This window comes from Ptychodera flava, chromosome 22, assembly GCF_041260155.1.
Source record: "Ptychodera flava strain L36383 chromosome 22, AS_Pfla_20210202, whole genome shotgun sequence".
In the NCBI taxonomy this organism is placed as follows: Eukaryota; Metazoa; Hemichordata; class Enteropneusta; family Ptychoderidae; genus Ptychodera; species Ptychodera flava.
This window is the reverse complement of record NC_091949.1, coordinates 27,619,239-27,641,678: the sequence shown is the minus strand read 5'-3', so window position 1 is coordinate 27,641,678 and position 22,440 is coordinate 27,619,239. Positions and strand designations below refer to the sequence as shown.

Below are 22,440 nucleotides of genomic sequence, written 5' to 3'. Positions count from 1 at the left end.
CCGTAATTTCTGTCAAGGCAAACATTGAATGAAATACCGGAGAGCAACATAAACATTGCCTACCTTGAGACTTTTACATGTCCAATATAACGACTCGAATTTCAAAACATATAGCAACGGCCCAACAACTAAAATTCTGACGTATTTAGGTCGAAAGGCACAGTGAAGTTAAGCTTATCCTTATCTTCGCGTTGTACAGGTCAGTTCCCTTGAAAAGTTGTCCAAATCACGATAAAAACCCACGACTCGCTGAGTCTCTACCTTCACACAGCTGCAGAATGTGTAGCCTCTTACCCTGATGAGTGGTGCCCAATGAGAATAACGTATCTTATCACGTGGCCACACCAGTCCAGATTTGTCTGCGCGTGCGTATGTTTTGATGATGTCATTCTCACCTGAGCAAAATGGCGACCTCCTGCACCGTTAAACGTTCTGAAATAGTCATTAAAACAGAATTTGGCCGTTTCTGAGTAGCTGTCCATTTGACAGTGGGACAGTTCGGTGAGTTGACAGTTGATACCTTTATCTAATAACTAATTTTCATCGAGATTTACACGACGCCGTGTAAGTCTATCGTTTTCATCCTGTGGGTTGACTCCTGCACTCGTCGTCGACGACTTTTAGTGTACACTGGTTGCATGTTATGAATACCCTCCACTGCTCCAGCTAATATTTGTAATAAGGTCAGAGTTCCTATCATTGTCTAAGACCTTTTCCGAACGTCACCAGTTTACCCAACGCTATACCATCCTTTGCTCTGCCCGAGTGCTCTGTCAAATGCTTCACATGCAGTTGTGCTTGTGGTGGCGGTGGTAATTTTGCTGTAGGGGTCACATTCAGGTCACAACCGTGATGTGATATGATGCTCTTTTTAACGGTACATCCAGCGTTTTGAAGGCTGCAAATTTTCCTAACTGGATAAATGGTTACTTTTTTATTCAGTTTGTTTTTCTCGCCACTGTATTTACGTGGCTAATACGCTTTCTGCGAATTACCTTGGGCGAAAGTTGTCTGGCACTGGTTGGTCCAGTCATGGTCCAGTCTTGAGGTATGGGCGCCAAAATTTTACCATGGAAACATTCTTAATATTTTTCATGTATTTTCCATACTCTTTTTGACACCAGTTGACATTCCTACTTTACTTGCAGTCCTTCAAGCATTAACAGACTATTTAAATTGATATATTGTGACACTACTTTAACAAATGTACCAAAGAGGTTAAGCGGAACCATCGACCCTCAAGGTAATTTTACAATATCAGTTCAATAGTGGAAGTTTGATTCTTGTCAAGATATTTGGAGTTAAACCAAGTCCAACAAACATGTAACTCTTTGCCTGACAAAATCGTTCCTGAATATAGGAACATGCAATCGCATCAATAGGTTGCTTATGATGCATATGCAGCAAACTGAAGATTTACTGAGTCATTATTGGATGTTTATGAATCATCGCCATTTTTGACGTAAGTGTCACAGAAACAAGCAGCAGCTTTGACATGGACCTTATGAGCAACAGAATAAGTTGTTGTGACTTACACCATGTTATTTTGGTGAACTTCATCACTTTACCATTTTTGTCAGCCACATTCATCCGGTTTGAGAAAACTTGTAATCTCACCAGGCTAGATAAACAGGCTATAGAGTAATCAGTTTTTTAGCTAAGCTGAAGGTTTTTGGAGCATTGGTAATTGATCTGGGACGCTGATAACATCTTTTGCCCCCTAATCTGAAGGCAGTAATATACACGTACCTAGGGAACCCCCTAACATTTATCCCTTATCAACCTCACCAATAACACTGGTAATTGTGATCCGTCAATACATGGAACTGAAAAAGAACCTGTCTGAAAAAAAATTGAAGAGTTTTAGTATCGAAAGTCTTACCAAATGTTCTCATTAGATATCTTTTATCAGCAATCGTAAGTTAAAGCATTCCAATACGTAAGTGCCTTTTTTGTAAGAGTGAGTCACAATTTCAGGACCTGGACTTCTCTGATCATGCTATTGTATTGAAAATTGCCATTGTTCTAATGCCTCATCATCACTCTTTTCTATGTACTCAATAAATGCACAAATTCCCCAGATCAATGAAAGAAAGTCAGGAAATGTTAAAATATACAAATCCGTTCATCCTTGAGGCCATTGAGCTTTCCACACAGCTATTCGAAAAGTCAGGCAAACAATTACAAGTTTCAATTTTGAAATCTGAAGGCACACTGAAATGTGTGTGTACGCAATACAACAAGTCACTTTCATGCAGAACTTTGACATCAACAAGTGTCCACTTGACAAGAATTGCTATTTTTTATGTTTGTTTGTTTGTTTGTTTGTTTTGTCTTCTGTTGTATTTCTGACAGCATGTGTTTACTGTTCAAATAAAATGCCATGTTCAGATACTGCATACAGGTCTCATTGACAAATATTACAACTTTTTACATCTGAAATGCTTTTTAAATCTGCTAGGTAAATAAGTTCTCTACAGAAATGATCGACTTTATGAATTGGAGTCGACAAGAAGTATTTCTTCTGAAAGTCATACTGGTACAAAATATGTATTTGTGAATGGTACTCAGAACTTTTCCAATGAGCTGGTGAAACAATGAGTACATGTACTAAACATTGCACAATAGTTTCTGAAGTTATATAACTACTGCCTGAACTGAAGAAAAAAAATTGTATGATTGTGTAGTAGGAGTGAAGTTAGTTGACACAGACGGTGTTTTGCATTAATCACAAGTAACCTAAGGAGTCACTAGGTAGGGATAGAGAACCTTGTTAGAGTTCCACGGAAAAAACTTTTCCACTACTCTTTGCTTGTAACAGCACTTCAGGTGATAAAGTAGGGCCTCAACCATACTGATAATTAGACCAAAAGACTGAAAACCCTGTGCCAAGCATATAAGGTGGAAGTGGTTAGAGAAAAAAGAAAGTGTTCCGGAGGTTTATCCAAAGTAATGTGTCACTGTGTGTCATCACATTACCATACGATTTACTGGAAATATTCACAACTGCCCTTTGTATAATCGATTTTCAGGTTTGAACAGTTGTGTGCAATGCTTTGTTAGATTGAGACCAGTCATCAGGGACAGTGTAAGTAACCTTTGACGTCTTGTAAAATGATACTTAAAGGTAAACTTACCAGGGACAGTGAAAGTTGATTCAGTTATTGATTGGTACCAGTCCACCAAAACGATTCAGCAAAAGTGATTCATATGTTTGCTTAACGTTCCACCCAGCCAGTCAAAGTCATTAAGCCCATGTCAACCGTTATTTGCACAGCCTTAGCACAGGTATTTTCCAAGGTTTCCCCTTTAATGAAATCAATTCAAGACCATCTCCCCATATACCTGCACTCTCTCACAAAGCTCTGAGCCGACTCAACAAAGTAACATCACTCCGGGTATTTTCTCAGCCCACACATCCTGTTGCTATTTTCTTTCCAGACAAAGGCCCTTCAGCCTACATTCTGTATCTATACCCGCCCTACTTTGTTGTAGCACTTATTCTATTATCAAGAGAGCCATTTCAGTGGCTTAGAACATTTTGACAGTTTGATGGATAAAAGTGCAGCAAGACCACTGACAGATTTGCCTAAGCGATGCTCTGTTACATCCTTGTGTGAAAAGTTTGAAGCAAAAAATATGTTTCATTACAATGGCTTCTTTACCTGATTGTTCACAGATCAATTCTACAAAGAGGGCGCCATTATTAGGTGAAAAATTCAGATCAGACATACATTTCAAATTTGAACTTGGCAAATGCAAGACTGTCAGATTTTGGATGACAGGCAAGACTTTTTGTATACATGTATGATGTAGCAGCTGTTTTACTACACTGTTCTACTTGACCTCTGAATACTGTGAGATGCACCTGTGTTTACTGGTAGACCACAAGACAAGGTTACAAAATCACTACATTCAATGTCTAAATTCCCTTGTCCTTACCTAAGATTCTTGTCCTTACCTCAAGTGTTACTTTAATTTTTTTTTGTTCACCACTCAGTGTTAAGGCTCTTTCTTTATTTCGAGAGCCTTTATTTCCAGCTGGTACTGCAGGGCTGGACTTCAGGAAGTTTATTTTCATCCCAAGGCTAGGCCTAGAGCAGCACATTGTCCTGAAATTACTCTGTATAATAATGTATGTTTGCAAGAGGCTTTACAAAACCTTCAGTATGATACGTTGTTTTTTCATGAATTACTCTTTTCCTGTTAAGTTAATGGCATTGAAGTTTAACAGTCTATTCTTTACACAGTTTCTGCTGTTCTTTTTGTACATGTTGGCCTCTCTTGTATTTTTTTTTAATCAGTTAAGAGTCTCTTCTTGGGTATGTTACTTTTCAACTTCTTCTTGGGTATGTTACTTTTCAACTTGTCAAATAAGTACTTATGATTTAGGGACAGAAACAAATGCAGTATTGTTGATGCTTCATGAATGAACTACACATACATGTAACTATTCCCTTAGGATGACATTGAATGAAAAAATCTGTATTATGTCTGTCTTGTTACCTAGCTCAGTGAATAAAAATTAAATTCAGTAAAGTCAGGGCGTAATCTCATTTGCTGGATCATGATACAAGTACTTTATAAATTTTAATGCCATGTCATGGGAAAGTTGTCAAAAAGTACTGACTTAGCAGCTTTTCCCACCAGTTGTTTGATTGTATCATATCATAGATTAGCACAGGGCTCAAAATTAGCGGTAGTCCCAATCCACAGACTACCAACTTTTTCCTGTGGCTACCAAAATCTGTGAAATGGTAGCCCACACAGACTAACCAAAGCTTGGGACATGAAATTCAGTCAGTACTTGGCGTGCCATGTCCAGTCAGTCACTTTGAGAGGAGCTAAATGCAGACAAACCCAGTTGCATACAGAAAGGCCAGACTATGACTTTGTTAAGGATGTACGATTGGTAAAATTAAAAGTAATGTCATTTCTCTAAATTGTCGATTTGGATTCTCCTTTGTAAGTATTATCAAAATGTGTGATAAAATATAGGGGTCACCGCGCTCGTTTTTGAGATACATGACCATGATTTTGCCATTTATGAGAAAAAATGCTGAGTCAGCATTTTCACCAGCGCATTTTCTATGGACGAAATAATTCAATGCTGTTTATCTCAAAAGTTAGCGCGGTGACCATATCATTTTATTTGATCACTATTATTTATTTCTCTAGCCTGAGCTTTGTGCAAATTTTCATGAAAATGACAATAGTAGAAATTGATTTTCCAGCAAATTTCAATGTAATCCTATGGGAAGTGACAAATTCCCACGCGCGCGTACCCCTCGTACATCCTTAAGCAAATTGCAAAGACAACAGAGCAGAGGAATTTTGCAGCAAAGTTTCAATATCTGAACTGATGTACTTGGTTGACAGGCAAAGGAAATCGAGGCCGATGAAAATGCATTTTCATTACATGTAGATCATAATGAATCAATCACAATTACACCGATATTTTGCCTCTTCCCTAGCCCATTGTCTGTATTTAGCCTTGCTACAGTATGTCTCAGGTGCTGAGAAGGTCCTGGTCGTTGTTATGATGACTCAAAATTTGCAAACAACTCTGAGAATGAGGGTTGTCAAACTTTTGACTATCACTGTTGTCCATACCTGTTTCCTTTACGTAATAAGGGTGTGCAAGTATTCACAACAAATGACTAGAAAATTAACTTCCTGGGCAGAATCTCGAAAAATAGCTTTTTCTTGTCTGGTTAATGAAAAAAATCACATCTGCAGAGGATAGGTCATTAAATTTGATATTCCTGAATAATTGTTCATTGTTGATGAAAAGCACTGGTGATAATCTTACAGGTACTTACAGATCCACTTCTGACTGTAGGCCTTTTTGGGCCTCTAATGTCAGCTCTGGTGATAATCTTAGAGGGGTCATAATAGATAAATTTTGTGTTGACTGCTGGTACTCTATATGAATGTGCAGGTTTCAAGTAGTTCCTACCAATTTCACATGTATCCAAAATTTTGTGTTCTTTTGTTTCTTTAGATCAAACAGAGAGATTTGTACTGGAAACCTACAAGTGTATAAAATGGGAGAACCACAGGTAGATGAAGCCCATGACCCAGGAGCACGTGTGAGGGCGCTGTGTAATGTAGGCTCTTCTGTGGACATTGATGCTAATATTCCTGCAAAACGATATTTTAGATCTGGTTTGGAAATCATTAGGATGGTAAGTCTTAAAGAATAGTATTTACATTTTTTACATTCAGAGTTTAACTGATGGCTGATCTCCGGTAATTGCAAATTTAACCTTTTCAGCGCCAATGTCAATTTGTCAATTTTTCACAGATTTTTGCCAAAGTTTTGATGAAAAACTGCAGCCAGTGAAAAATGGTGTCCATTTGGTCCAAAATTATCAACAAATTTCAGAAAAATTCATAAAAATTGGCAAAATGTGTCAGTAAAGTTTTGGTGGGAAAAATTACAGCACTCAAAGGGTTAAGGATGTACATGGTATGACTTTGTCAACAGATGCTATATGATACCATACACATACACCCGTGGCCACTTTACTGTGGATTAAGTCTACTTGATACAGTCAGAAATTCTGCTTGTATAAAGACAAAACAGACCCTGCTAAAGGTTGTAAATGAGAGCTAAGGATTGGCGAGACAAGATACCACTTCCATTCATAATTATTTTATTGAGGCAACGCAAGTTTATGAGATCACTGCTATAGAATCAGGCAAACTTTTGTGTCCCATGCAGATGGTGTGTCTGGGGAAATTGAAATCAACTGCACTGAACAAGACTTGTACATGGACCAGTGCATGGTAATGTTACATTGTATTAATCTTGAACACAGGGTGCAAATCATGAACTCTCATTTACAACCCCATGTATAGCTGAGTTTGCCTTTGTACAAACAGAATTTCTGACTGCATCAAATGGGCTTGATGAACACTAAAGTGCCACGGGTGTAAGTAAACTTTCTTTCAATGCAAGGCTTGTGGACAACAGATGAAATCAAGAATTCGCATTGACCACAGTAAAAACAAATTCACATGCAGAAACACACATTGAAATATATATTCATGTGCATCCTGTTCATCCATGTTTGTACCTCAATTACATGACTTATTTAGCGTCCGCTTTCCAAGAACTCAAATGTACTTAGATTGCACCATTTTTATCGCAAAGTAGACTTATTGCCATCATTTTGTGTAATTTTGTCTTGTATTTTCAATACATGATTTTAGTCAATTATTCACTCTAGTCTCTTCCCCACGTCTTTGTTAATCCTTAGTGACGTAATGTTGTTATGCTTTTCCGGTCAATTTATCGTTTTTAACATTGTATAGACTGTATGTACTCAGAGTTTGAAGGTCATGCTTTGATAACACTTCCTTCAATGCATATTTAAAGCTTTAAATAGGACAATACAAAATGTAAGCAGTGTTGATTTGCCAATTTTTTTTAGTCATGAGCTATTCTGACTGTTTAGAAATGTCAAGTTTAAGTACATGGATGGTGAACACAAAGCAGTAATAAAATTCTCCAGAGGCCATTCTCAATTAATTTGAGAACATGTTTTCTGCTCAAGTCACCTCCAAATACCGACAAGATTTTATTCAAAACGAGTTCAATATTAAGAGTAATGTCAGTAATTATAGGTTAAGATGCATATTGAGATGTATCTAATGGGCACTGGCTTTGTCCGATGACACAACAAATTAAATGTGGGTACCTAGTAGTCATTAGAAGTGCACATTTCTTAAACCATCTTGAATGGGGCAGTAAACATGAGCAGTCAGTGCTGAATTTAGCGCTTGAGATAGGATGATAGGACAGTTTATAATTTAGCACTAAAGATCCAGTCATAAGATACCCTTCAATCCTCTATATCAAATACCTCTTCAAATCTTTATCACAAAACAAACTGTTAATTTGAACTTACGAAAATGAAGTACAGACACTCTAAATGTATGGTATTCATGTAGTGTCCATATTCATTGTAGGACAGGTTTTACCGTTTAATTCCATAAAAAGTCAGTTTTACTAAGACAAGCTTCAAGTAGCTTTTGTAATTCCACTTTCGTTTTTAATGCTGTGACTATACTTACAATAGATTACTTCTGATCATCAAGAAACAAGCATGCATTTCAGCGAATCTGAAATACATGTAGACGCCAAACCTTACATGAATATTAATATATTCGCAGGACTAATGAAACGAAAACTCACAAATCCTGTGGAGTTTTATGGTTTCAAGTCAAGTTTGTTGTAGAACCGTACAGTCAGTTTGTAGACTAATGGCATCCGGGACGTTCTGCTCATTCACATTTGTAATTTGACAGACACAGAAAAAAACTCTGGTAAATTCTGTGTTCATCCAAGAGGAAGTACTAAGTGACCTTTTGATGCGTTTTCAGTGAAAGTGTGGACAGGATGTTTTAGTAACTCAATATCAATGGTCCCTTGCTATTTAATTGACATGAGTTTGATGGATGGAATCAGATGGTGGGACATCTCTCGTGCGGATTTTAACCCAAAACTAGTGCGTAACCAACATCATTTAGTGCGTAACATATACGTTATTGGAGGTTGGGTACAAATTAAAAGCCACAGTAAGCGAAACATACAGTAATTTCTTTGTTAAAGTTTATTCCCTATGTCAACAACAGTTTCCTGGTCCACTCTTATAATATTGACAAGCAATGGAAATACTGGGTATTTTTAGCTCATCAGGCCAGTTTGTATTTATGTCACACAGGTTGTTAGTGACGCAAAATGAACCATATCCAGAGAAATTCATTTGTCAAAAATAACAATGTAGATCTCAAAAAAACATATGCTGGCAGCTTGGACAAGGTGATTCCTCAGTGACAGGAATGAGTGAATCCATTTTGAAACTGATGGTCTAAGGACCAATATCAGAATGAATCCAGTAGTCCATCAACTTTTTTTGCTGGTCCTGCTCTCAATCCTCAATCAGAATTAAAGTTTCATGAGTCTTTCCCATTATGCATTTGTCCATCAGACCATTAACAGTAAAACAAATGAGGTCCCAAGACAAAAAAATTGGTGGTCCAAGTCCTTGGATTCCTGGCTTTGCCCACCTCTCTGATTGGGTATTTTTATTTGTTTTCTTTGGACCACTAGGATTTGCTCACCTCTGATTGGGTGTTTCTATGTGTTTCCCATGGACCATTGGGATTTGCTTACCTCTGATTGGGTGTTTCTATGTGTTTCAGGGAGTAGTAGACCGAGAACTGTACATGAAGTTCTACAGACAATGCCTGAAAATTATCAAGTGTACATGGGTTACCATCATCTGCAGCAAAACATAAACCAAACTGAGTATTTCTTAGGTAATAACGAGGGCTTTAATAAGTTTTTCAAGATATTGATTGAGACTGTGTATGGTTTTCAATGAAACTCATAATTTCCAACCTTTATTTTGCAGGCAAATGTATATTATGATGAAGGAGAGTTGGAAAGTGCCTTTATTTTGTATTCCAAGTTTATTTCGTAAGTATACTAAAATATGGCTTAACTATAGTGTACACCTCAATCACAAGTTCAAACTTTCCTTGAGAAAACTTTAGACTATGCTCTTTTGTTATCAATTAAAAAATCACTTGGGGTCACATCTAAATTTGGAGGTAGAGGAGAACTAACTTGAAATTTACTGATATTTGAAATTCAGAATGGCTGCCATAATTAGATTTTCAATTTCAACAAAAACAAGACACAACATTTACTCCTCCAACTTCAAAATGAGTTCACGTACACAGCAGATCAGAAAAATATTGTAAAATTGTGAGGGTCTGAAAAATTGTCCCTGGAGTGGCATTTTACAGTAAGTTTTACCAGCAATCAGAGACAAGTTTAACTAAGCATGAATAAAAACTTGAAATAGTCAAGCTTTTCGTGAGACCTCTGAGAGCGTATAATCACATGTTACAAGGTCATTGAAGACCTCTGCCACGATAAGGGTCACTTTTACTGCTACCACGTGCCTTGTTTGGATGTTGAATCATCACTTGTAACTTTGATCAATGTATCCTTTTCCAGTTTATTTGTTGAAAAACTACCAAAGCATCCTGGGTACAAGGACAAAGCCTTGCATCAAGATAAGATAAAAAACAGAAAGGTAATGACATTGATCATGTACGTACTGTCAGATAGTCAAAGAACAGCATGTAAACGAGTCATATATACCAATAAAAAAACAGTAGCCTTCATTTAACCCTTGACTACCTATGGCGCCGGATATATCCGGCGCCATATTGAATACCATATACCTTGAGTGCCGGAAATATCCGGCACAGTTAAATAGGCGTATTTGCTTCGTTTTTGTTGCTAAAAATCCCGTAATTTGGCGTCAGCACGCAGCGCGACTAAGACTGATGTATTCCGATCTGGCCTGAATGTGATTGCGCCCCCGTACGTCCGAGTATGGCCAAAATCCGGAAGCAAATGTCGTGACCCATGACCTCGACCCTAAAAGGTCAGGCTGATCACAGAAGCACCATGCTGATTGTTTACAGTTTTCAGAAGTACGGACGATCGCGAAGATGTTTATGGGTTTTTTTTTAATAAAATGAAATGTTTATTTATTGAAAACAAATGATTTATATGTAAATATGTTCTATTAACAGCAATATTCGTGAATGAAACTAGAGGAAATACAATTTTTACTATAAGCCAGTGAAATTTTATAGCAGCCATATTATCAATATGACTGGTCACATGACTGGTCATGTGTTTGGTCATGTGATATGTTGTTCCCTAAAATGTATTTTTAAATATTGTGAATTATTTTTTGATAAATCATAACCATTTTAGATGCATGTTTCTGAAAGGAAGACATAAAGCAGGTGTTTACAAATATAAAATGTGTTGATTTTCAAATACAGAATCATGTCAGATGCTGATGTTTGTGGTTCATTTACTCTGCCTTTTGTGAGAAAAATCTCAAATAGGTACATGATAACATCTATAAATAAAGTAAAGGGTAGTTATTATTACATATATGTAAAGATAATGCCATGAAAATTGCAACTGTATTCAAATTTGCGTCATTTTATGGATTCAAAACACGTCCTGATGCTTCAAATATTCATATTCTTTGCCAACTCTGGTCACACGATGTATCATGTGATCAGTCACGTGACCTGGATATACAAAACTTATGTATGAAAAAGTGGGAAATTTCATGCTGATTCAGAAAATATATGGTTTATTGGTACTTACTTAATTTTTACTCTAAGCAGTGTTCATGCAATGACCACACCTAAGATTTTATCAATATTTCCATAAGGGCCCTGGTATATAGGAATACATTGGCCTTGGTAGTCAAGGGGTTAAGTTATATATGTCTAAAAACAGAAATTTTGTTCAAATTTTCCTGACAGAAACTGAAATGAAGGCTACTGTTTTAATCACATACTTTCATAGTCAACAGTGAAATTCATTGGTCACAAGAGATTAGAGATATGTGAAACAAATTATCTAAATTTGCCAATTCTTGAAATTCAAAATAATCCTCTTTCTGCCAGGCTCCATAGACAAACCATAGAAATAAATACCACTTGGGAGAAAAAGGAATAGCAGCTGTTGCCCAAATTAACTGTGTGGGGAGTAAAAAATTTTTATCTCACAAAACACGATGGCAAAAACTTTGTTTACTCAGACAGGCTTTGGTACAAGTCAATTTGAGCGGCAGACCAGATAATTATGGTAAACAATTGAGAGTCAGAAAATCAGTCTCTGGACTAAAAAAGAGAACAACTGTACCGTCTGTACTGATATAGCACATCTTTTTTTGATAAACGTGTACTAAGGCTAGCAAATCTGAATGTAAAATTGCACCCGGTATGTGTAATGAATATCTCCCGTGTTCACATCCAGAAACTAGAAGATGTTTTTCCAAAGGCAGAGGAAGTGAAGAAAAGGTTACGGAAAAGATATGAGCAGCAACTTGAGGTGTGGTTGGAACATGAGGTGAGTTACGTCAACTGACATGTAAAATGTAGTGCACTGCATTGAAGTAGTATAACTGTAAAGATTTAAACTTTTGCGCAAACTTTCCCCTATGAAACTATCAACCAGTCTCACCAAAACAAGAACAAAATTCAGGTGTCACCGTGCAAATTACCTCATATTAACTGACATTTTCATTTCAAAATGGCCACCATCGCTGTTTTTAACTCTGTGGGGAAGAATAAAATTTTGATTATCAAAAACCTCATACAGTGAACATTTTTCTTACTCCCGAGAACATTAAAATGAGCACCCACAAGTGATAGATCAGAAAAGAATTGAAAAAATTTGAAAAGTCTGAATATCTGTCCCGAGGTTCTTTCTACCTGAAAAAACAATTTAGATATCAGGAAAGTCATAGAAACATATAAAGTTTTGTCGAATGTTTAAGCCTGTATCATAAGCAGTATTTAGAAACTTACATATGAACAAATGAGTTCACTCTTTCACATAATTTCTTGTATCCTTTGTACGAGGTTCTCAAGTAGGAATTTGTCCGGGATAAATGAACCCATGTTTTTATGGAACTGAAACAGTCCAGCCATAGGTCGATATACTGCTTGTAGTTTTCAGTCTCATGTTCACCAGTAAATAGATGACTACGATGCAAACTTGACGTTTCAGAGGGAAAGACTCGCAGCCATCGCAAGAGAAGAAGAGCTAGAAAGACAGAGACAAGAAGAGGAATGGAAAAAACTTGAAGAAGAGCGCAAGAAGAAAGAAGAGACGGATAGAGAGAGAAGAGACTATGAATTTGCAAAAGCATTACAAGAAGAAGAGAGCTTTCTTGAATCTGAAAAAGAAAAATACAGACAGTTGGAATTGAAAAAACAGGAGGAATTGAAAAAACAACAAGAATTGGAGAAAGCTAAAGAGTTAGCAAAACAGGCAGATCAGTTGTCTGTCAATGACCAGGATAGAAATGCTGCTGGCATTGCCGCTGGAATAGGGACTGCTGGAGTTTCAAGTGTTGGAATCGGAGGGGCTTTACCGAATGTATCTGCAACAGTATCACCTGGGCTTCCAGCAGCGCGACCCGCAACAGCGCCCCCAATGGGTGGATTTAACGCTTACAATGCTGTGTCACCCAGTGTAATCAATGCGTACAGTCCAAATTTCATGAGTACTGACGTGAAACCTCTCCCGACACCGCTTCCACCGATCGGCACGTCATCTACGAAAGGAATTCTCAAAGACAGCTCTTATTCCAATGACACAACGATTGTGCCTCAGTAAGTGTTAAATGAGGGTTCAAGTCTGAACACATCCATGCATGCAAATTTGTAGTACAGTTGAGTATTTTGGAACAATTTGCATGACTGAGGAAGACTGGCACCACACTCAGCAAGTTCAAGTCAACTTTTCCATATACAGTGCGTTTCACCTAGGTACCGCAACTCAGCGTATGAGATTTACACATTTCACGTACAAAACAAACGATTAGCTCGGGTATCACGACACATTTCAAAGCTACCAACTCATTGATTAATTACAGTAAACCAGCATAGAGCAGCCGCAGTCTAGCCTGAGAGATACACTTGATCTACAATGTAACTGTTTTTACAATTTCAGCTAAGAGTCGAAGAGCTGAAGGTTTTCTCAACAGAAACGTCTGCTCTCGAAATAAAACGTTATAATACGAAACTTTAACTTGAAACGAATGAAATAAACTTTGTTTCTTATGTTGACAACTGACATTTGAGGTTCATAACAGGTCTCGAAGTTGACATCATGTGCGGGCCCTGTGTATTTCATTTCTTTCTAGGTTCAAGTTTCAGCTCTTCAACTCTTAGCTGAAATTGTAAAGAAAACAGTTACATTGTAGATCAAGTGTATCTCTCAGTCCAGACTGCGGCGGCCCTATGCTGGTTTACTGTAATTAATCAAGGAGTTGGTGACTTTGAAATGTGTCGTGATACCAAAGCTAATCGATTGTGTTGAAGGTGAAATGTGTCCGTCTCATACGCGGAGTTGCGGTACCGGGGTGAAACGCAGTGTAGGGGCGTGTGTGTATTTATCGGTAGTGAACGACACCCACAGACAGGCATTGATTGCTGCCATAGGAAGGCCATGACTTGGTGTTTTGGTCTCTTTAATTTGGGTAGATGGACATATTGTTTCATCAACATATATTTTAAAGATTTGTTTGTCCTTTGGGGTAATGCTCTTTCCCCTTCACCTGATGACTGTTTTCTGTCTCATATTGGAAGCTTTATAGAGGAATGAAATATTTGCTAAAAACACTTTTAGGAATTTTGAAGTTCAAATCTGTTCAGGGTGATATGCCATATTCACCACTAAAGCCAATTGAAGGTGCAATAGTTTACAGTCCTATGAGTGAAAACAGGTAAAGCACAGTATTTGGTGAATTCAAATATTTCAAAACTTTCACAGCTTTCCAGTAAATTTGTGATTTGCCCAATGCATATTTTTTTGCCTTGTCTCTGAAATAGAACAGATGACGTGAGTTCTTTCTGCTTCTTTGGTGAGGGCAAGTATCACAGGAGTTGTTGTCATTACACTGCCTGCTAGACAAAGATTAACATTTTAGTTTGAACTATAAATAATTACCAATATTTCACAGGCACACCTGTCAGATTGGTTTCTAGTCAGCACAAAATCATTTCAGAATCAAACCAGGCAAATTGGTTTACGCACAGTAGAGAAAAATAGTAAGTTGTATTGGTACTTGCCGTGAAAACAAATATTGCTCAATCTTTCCTCGAAGAAATTTTGAATCATTCTCTTTCATAAGCAAGAATGAAAATCGAGTTCAATATACAAAGTTTAGGATCACTAAATAACTAAAACATTGACTGATATCTGAAATCACAATGGCAGCTATGCCTTGTTACTTTCAATTTACACAAAAACAAGATGTTACAAAGTTTATTCACGCCACAGGTTTCAAAATAAATCTAAACTAGTGGCAGACCACAAAAGTAAAATAAAAAGTTGGATGTGGATGCCTGAATATTTGTCCCTGAGGTTCATCTGAACTAAAGTTTGAAAGTCTGTGAAACACCATTAAAAAACAAGCTAACTGTAATATCTGTCTCTTTCACATGCACACAGGCAGCCACCACCTGTTGACAGATCGTTGAAAGTGGACAGATCAACCAAACCCACGATTGTACCGGAAATCACCAACACTACCACCAATCAGTACGGTCTCAGGCATGTTGTGGTGCCGCAAGACTTGATGGTTAAGTTCTTGAATCTAGCCATGCCGAACACAAACAGAAATGTTGAAACCTGTGCCATCTTGGCTGGTAAACTGGTAAGACATAAGCTCTGTGTGTAGTTGATCTTATTTGCTGTCAAATCTTGGATAAGCCAGTGTGAATCCAGGATTTAAACATATCTGAATGATTGTCTCAAATATATAAACATCAGAATTTGTAATTGTGAAGATGAGTGACTGCAGCGCAGGACAAGCATTAATGTTATTTTTTATAGTAGCATTGTTATGATCATGTTGTTTGAGCTGGTGCCACAAACAGCGCCCTCAGTGGTGATTTTGCAGAAATCCCAATGCCTGTTGACATGATTTAAATGGGCTTTATAATCACACAGATAACAACAGAATGTAATAACTTTGTGTCATACCACTGTCAATTTTAAAACAAGGTGGTGATTTTAACCAAAAGAATGTCATTTCTAAACTCAAACCTTCCAACTTCAATTCATTTTTCAAAGACCAACAGCCATACACATAAAGTTCCAATATAATTTCTCTGCTTTGATTTTTTCAGGCTCAGAATGCTTTTCAAATCACCCACGTCATAGTGCCCAAGCAATCTGGTACCTCGGATTCCTGTACCACACTCAATGAGGAAGACATCTTTGATTACCAGGACAACCATGATCTCATAACTCTGGGATGGATACATGTAAGTGAAGACTTCTTTCATCCACAATTATTGAGATTATAATCTACAGCGAATGACTACTCATAATATGACAATATATACACACATTCTGGTGTTTAGAAATAGTTCTCGTTTCTTGTATGTAGATATGTAGTCTGCATGCATTTAGCTGACAATTTCATGCGATAAACATTTATGCCACAAGTGGGTTTATAAGTACCTGTTAAATTTACTAACATTGTACTTTGTATGTTATTGCCTCTAAAAATGGGATTTCTCAAAAATTTGTTCCCAAGTCTAGTGTGTTCTGTGTGTGATGTATTTGTTTTTTGAACATGTCAATAACTGCACCATGTTACATAATTTGTTGCAATTATAATGAAAAATATTTATAATTTTTTATAGTGTTTAAGGAATTGTAGAAAAATACATCAAAATTATGTAGGCAAAATTGTGTGGGCACTGTTTTATTTAAACATTATTGACGCACGTTAGCACTTTTAGCTTTGAACCAACATGATCTACATCCATTGTATTGTTATTTTTCAGACGCATCCATCACAAACAGCGTTTCTGTCCAGTGTCGATTTGCACACACACTGTTCATATCAGCTCATGATGCCCGAAGCCATCGCAATCGTGTGTGCGCCAAAACATAAAGAGTAAGTAAGATTTCATAGCGTTATTGCTAGTGCACTGGATTCATAATCAGAGCACAGTGAGGTCAAGACCTTTGACAGCCAATGCATTGAACCTACGATTGGACGATGTCAAGTTCAAGATCTTGGCATTACCCATGGTGTCTTATCATTGAACAAGGCATGGCACATCTCATTTTATCTCCCATACTCAGGAGGAACTGATCCCTGTAGTTTTGGTTCTGCCTGTTGAATTATGCCTAGAATAAACTAAATAAAAAATGTGAAAATAAGCCATCCAAAGTAACTGATAAAATGTGCATTGCACCAATGTTAAAGAAAATAAACAGCACTGTATCATGTTCAGAGCTTTAATTTACCTGTTACCACCAGAAATTAGTCCATCCATATTTTGCTCAGACAGACTGATATACAGAAAAATGGGTGAAAAGGTTAAACTAACAGTACATTTTTATTGAATCCCCTTGAACAACTTGTAAGATATATCAAACTGTTTCATAGCTAAACTTTTGTACATCAGAATTGTTCTCTGTTGGGAAGCTGGACATCCTGCAAAGAGAAATTGGACGGAAAGGTCAATTTCATGAACAAGGAAATTATATGAGTATACAAGAAAGTGCACAAGGGAGCAAGGATTTGAATGGGTTAATGTAGGTGAAAGGTTAATTGGGGTGAAAGGTTAACCTTAAAACCATGGAAGCACTTTGAGTGGACCAGAAGGAGAGTGATAAAGAGTTGAGGTATTGCTTGATAATGTATGAACATCTTTTCTGAATACGAATAACCTCTCATTTGTTCCAGGACTGGCATTTTCATGCTGACACCAGGCCATGGTCTTGATCTCATCGCAAGCTGCAGAGAGACGGGTTTCCATCCTCACCCCAAACATCCACCTTTGTTTGAGGAGTGTGGACATGTTACTTTAACCAACTCAAAGAGTGTCATAGTTGCAGATCTTAGACACTGAATCTACATCGATGATCCAAATTTCTCTCATTGTGTTTTTTTTGTAAGTGGAGTTTCAGCCTAGTTGCTGGAAATTTTACACACCCCTCTGCAACTCTGGTTATCATCCATTGATTAGATTTATGCCGCACAAAAAATATCAAGATTTCAATACTCAGCAAAATCGAGACATATGTAAACCGGATTGCTCAATGACCATATATAAGTATATACTTTCAGGATTTTGTTCATCCGAAATTTAGGATAGTGTTCCTTTAAAAGTAGATCGAAGAAATAGAACTCATTTTGCTATATTTATAAGGACAACATAAAACTCTGTATTATTTTTATGTGAACTTTATTCTTAGAAATACTGTATTGCAACTATGTTGCAGTTGGAAGATTAAGGAAATTGATCCTAATAAATTATCTGAATATGTCTGAAATATCAGTTACAAACATAATTTGAGTAAAATGTATTTAATTATACATGTCTATAGAAATATTTACAAACAATTTTATTTGATGTAAATATTAATATTCATTCTGTACAATGATGGACAATTGGACTGTAGAAGAAATAGTAGTGTACTCAAACATTTTATTAGAGGTATTAATATTTGTTTTTTTAATGAAACTACCTTAGACATGTATATGCAGCGTAAATGTCACCATTTTCATGATGAAATCTATTCCAAAGCAGCACCACTGCGCATTTGATCTCTACCCTGTTTCTATTATTTAGAAAAGACAATAGCTTTTTTTTTGTATCTGATCATGCCTTTTTACCTCTAAAACCTAAATGATAATTTATGAGTTTTTCAAGTCAGTCATACGACTAACATTGTTACGTTTTTTGGTAATTTTTCATTTTCTGTTACTATTATCTTTATCTTTGTTTCAAACGTTTCATGATATTATACAGAAATGTTATGGAATTTTGAAAGTGCCCATGTTACAATTTATTGTATACTTTCTGTTCCAATTGTTTGCTGTGCACAAACTGAAGGAACAGCTTATTTTAAAGATTCAAAATGATACGTGCATTGCTCATGGGCAGTCTGCATTTTTAACTTCATATAGTCAATTTTCTCTTTATATTTTATATCTTTGACATTGACAAATGTAAGTTCAAGTAGATTTCTTACATTGAGCTTGGTGTATTGTTTAACATATTTTCAGCTCAGTGCCTCTTAACAAATCTATGTTTGAAAGCAAAAAATCTTCCTGCAGGATTTTGAAAGAAGAGTCAGATTTCTGCCGTTATTTTCTTTTTAACCATGTAAATGTTGCAGGAACAAAAACACACCTTACCTTAGTAGATAATGTAGCCAGTAATGCTCATGCCACATTTACATTATGGCAAAAGGCCTTCTCTGTAATCAATTGTCACTCCCTGACTACCACAGCGTTCCATGGAAAACCATACACAGTAGAGGGAGGAAGTCATATTACATGGTACAAACAAATACATGAGGATAAATGCATGCATAGAAATACACATATTTCTATGTATGTGTCTGCCCATTGTTTTGTTAGTAACATAGTCTATTGAATTTCAGGTTTCCTCTATTGGGTAACTTTCTCAGTATTGCTTTTTCCACTATTTGAACATAACTGATCTGTTACCCACCAGACCTTGATCCATTCCCATTGTTGTCATTGAATGGGTGGGCCTATACATAGGAAAATGGGGTTTGAAGGGCTGGTATTGATCACCAGACTCTCATATCAAAAGTAGTAAAGGATCAAAGAATATCTCTATCTGTACATGCGTGTGCTGTGAATTACCTACAGGAAATGTAATCATTTATTTGATCTTCAGAAAAACATATTACCAAAGATGCATCAATTTTGAGTTATCCTGCAGTCTAGTTGTAAGTCCTGCAGTCTAATTTGCTAGTCTTGCAGTCTAGTTTGCTAGTCCTGTAGTCTAGTTTGCTAGTCCTGTAGTCTAGTTTGCTAGTCCTGCTGTCTAGTTTGCTAGTCCTGCTGTCTAGTTTGCTAGTCCTGTAGTCTAATTTGCTAGTCCTGCAGTCTAATTTGCTAGTCCAGCAGTCTAATTTGCAAGTCCTGTAGTCTAGTACGCTACTTCTGCAGTCTTAGTTTACCAGCCCAGCAATCAAGTTTGTTACTCCTGCGCTCTAGTTTGCTAATCCTGTAGTCTAGTTTGCCAGTCCTGTAGTCTAGTCTGCCAGTCCTGTAGTCTAGTTTGCTCGTTCTGTAGTCTAGTTTGCCAGATCAGCATACATTCTTTCTATAACCCATCAGTATTCAATGGCCTGTTTGACCAGTTGTATAGTAAGTTTAGCAACCCTAGAAATTCGATTCTCCCCTGCCACCAATGTATATAGTCACCTCTGTATATAGAAAGATAGGCCATGATCAATACACAGTTAACAAGGGGCTTTCTAGATGATGTAATATTGTGATTGCTTTGTCACATATTTGTAGTGTATACTTTTCAAATTACAAGTTTATCTTCACACCAAATTTAAAGTAGTTGATGCCAAAAAGTAGGCATTATCTAAATGACTGCAGTACTGTTTAATTTCTACAATTTAAAAGCAGTGCAATGTAACATATATTCCTGTACCGATTCAATTTTTGCTACTCAAAAGATTTTTATAAAGAAAAGCTTGCAAGGTTTCGGTTTGTTTGCATGTATGTTTTGTAATTTTAACATGGTGATGCAAATATGCTGATGTTATTTATGAACTCTGAACCAGTTTAAACAAGAACGTCTTTCTGTTCAAGTCCTTCATTAATGCTGATGTTGTTGAGGGCAAAACGTTTTATGGTCTTGAAAGCGTTGATTTAGTCTGTACAATACTTTGTGCCAAACCTGGTTTCAAAATCAAAGTTTTTAGTAGTTTTGGTGCAGCTCTTTTACAGAAAAAAGAGTGCTTGACTTTTCTCATTGTAAGCAAAATTAAACTAACCTCTGTTGTAAATGAGAAAATTATAGTATGTGAGTGGGATATGAGACACAAGTTTTTTCATCCTTTACATACTGAAAAAAAGAAAGGAAAAGCTTTTCAAAAATATTTGGGTTCATATTACTGTGTACATGTGCAGATTCCTACACTTTTCAATATACAAATGTGTAAACTATAAACTATAATTGAAATCGAAGTAACAATGCTGTAAAGTAATCTAGGAAATAAACACAGCACTGTCTGAACTTTCATGAAAGTTATCTTTATTCCATTGCATTTTTTATCACAGTCGATTAATACACTTTGTCAATGTAAAATGGGCTTTGACCAGACAATGTAATGTCCATGTATGAAATTTGTTGCCATGGACACAAGTTTGACTACACTTTTTAAATGTATAAAGTTCTGTCCATAATTAGTATGCAACTCAAATGTAGCATTTCAACTTTTGCATGTACATTTCTAATGGAACTTCACTCTGGTCCTTGACACTATTCAAAATCAGGAGTCTCATGAAAATCGTTAAATTATATTCCCGAAACGTTACAATAATTTTATTTGTAGGGAGAAAAGTCTGCATAGGCAGGTTTTTGATAAAGGTCATACCCAAATTTCCTCGATTTTACCGACCTTGAAAGGAGTTGGTTGACAGAAACAGTCACACTTTCTTAGCTTTGTGAAAATCACCATAATGTTAATTGTAACACGCCCACTATTGAAATAAATTCTACATGTTTTCCAACCACCCGGAACAAGGAAATGGCTATTGTCACTGCCTACCTTGGACATTGTACCTGGCTAGGTTACCTGTACTGAAGTCCAGGACTAAATTTCTGCATTCTTCCCGATTATTTAATCAAAGGATGACCAGACCAATGGTGGTTGTGGTTCGACACAAACGCGTTAACGAAGCACAGGTTTATAAGAAAAATTAATAATATTAATGTTTTGTGATCATGTGATGTGCCTCGAGAGTGGCCGAAATCTCGATGGTTAGCGTGTTCAAGGCACTCAACCAATCGCAGCTACAAACATATATATGGGGGCGTTGTTAATAGAAAGTTTTAAGCGAAAAGTATGAGAAATTGAAAATAAAATCTGGTTTAATTCCCCTTTCGAACGGATATCATTTTCCATATATTGCCCGTATTGTACAGCGATCGATGAAATTTCACAATAAACTTCTCTCACAAATGTTTATATGTAAAGGTCGTGCAAAACTCGAAAAGTAGTCGTTAACTGTTGCTCATACTTTGGGCAAGAAAATTTTAACAATATGCCGTTCATTGACAAAACTGAAAGTGAGGAGTCGCCGTGCAACGTGTTGAATTAAAAAAATGCGTGAAATTTAAAGGGATACAGTCGTCGGAACTGAGCCTGTGCGAGTTTCTTGTTCACAAACAATGTATTTCGTGCACGATAACTAGATGCACCCCATCATCATAGCTGCAACATTTAAATTATACGATGTAGATTATGACAAACATGTTTTAACTTTCATCAATCACCATCGTACCTTGGATACAGTGTTTGCATTGGTCGTATGGGTCCCATACGACCTCTGAGCGCAGTTCCGACGACTGTGTAAGCTTATCCCTTTAATGGTACTGGGAATTAAAATGACCACCATCTCTTACATCGTGGGCAACACAAAATGAAAGGAAGGCAGCTGCAGGTTACAACGTGAATTCGCACTTGCTCTGAACAAGACAAGTATTCTAAGATTTATGACTATATGAGTAATCAAAACGTTACCTAGTGATGCAGTCTGCCTTAAACGTCACAAACTTTCGCTAACAATTAACTAGTTCATTTTTCTAGGTCGAATGGCTGGATTATCTGTAATGCCTAATGGGGTAACAATGACAGAATGTCTTCGAAATCAAAATTTTGTCAAGGCAGTCCGAGAGAATCTGGTTCGCTTGTCATACATTTGACACCCTATCAAACCTTCCCCTCCCACATTTACACTCACAACCTTCCTAAAAAGAGGAAGGCCTCTCTTTCCTCAGTATTTG

At 36.8% G+C, this 22,440-nt stretch overlaps 2 protein-coding genes across 10 annotated transcripts in view; one reads left to right on the top strand and one right to left on the bottom strand.

The window, feature by feature from the left end:
- LOC139123108 (protein FAM13A-like) overlaps positions 1 to 401 on the bottom strand; it is a 93,169-nt gene extending 92,768 nt beyond the window's left edge. For 6 of the 7 annotated variants that reach the window (XR_011549586.1, XR_011549588.1, XR_011549589.1 and 3 more), the window contains exon 1: positions 64 to 401. The gene's annotated coding sequence lies outside the window, so the exon portion shown is untranslated. The remainder of the gene's footprint in view (positions 1 to 63) is intronic. The other variant, XM_070689106.1, reaches the window with a different exon arrangement.
- LOC139123109 (STAM-binding protein-like) lies at positions 385 to 20,678 on the top strand. 3 transcript variants are annotated; one of them, XM_070689120.1, is made up of 12 exons: positions 403 to 501; positions 1,149 to 1,243; positions 3,033 to 3,088; positions 6,005 to 6,188; positions 9,426 to 9,490; positions 10,037 to 10,115; positions 11,876 to 11,968; positions 12,632 to 13,239; positions 15,083 to 15,287; positions 15,763 to 15,900; positions 16,429 to 16,541; positions 17,340 to 20,678. In XM_070689120.1, the coding sequence occupies exons 4-12, from the start codon at positions 6,048 to 6,050 to the stop codon at positions 17,503 to 17,505; spliced, it is 1,608 nt and encodes a 535-aa protein (XP_070545221.1). In that variant the 5' UTR covers positions 403 to 501; positions 1,149 to 1,243; positions 3,033 to 3,088; positions 6,005 to 6,047; the 3' UTR covers positions 17,506 to 20,678. The 3 variants fall into 3 exon arrangements, with proteins under 3 accessions (XP_070545219.1, XP_070545220.1, XP_070545221.1); XM_070689119.1 differs by lacking the exon at positions 1,149 to 1,243 and having other exon boundaries at positions 400 to 501; XM_070689118.1 differs by lacking the exons at positions 1,149 to 1,243; positions 3,033 to 3,088 and having other exon boundaries at positions 385 to 501.
- The last annotated feature ends 1,762 nt before the right edge of the window (positions 20,679 to 22,440 follow it).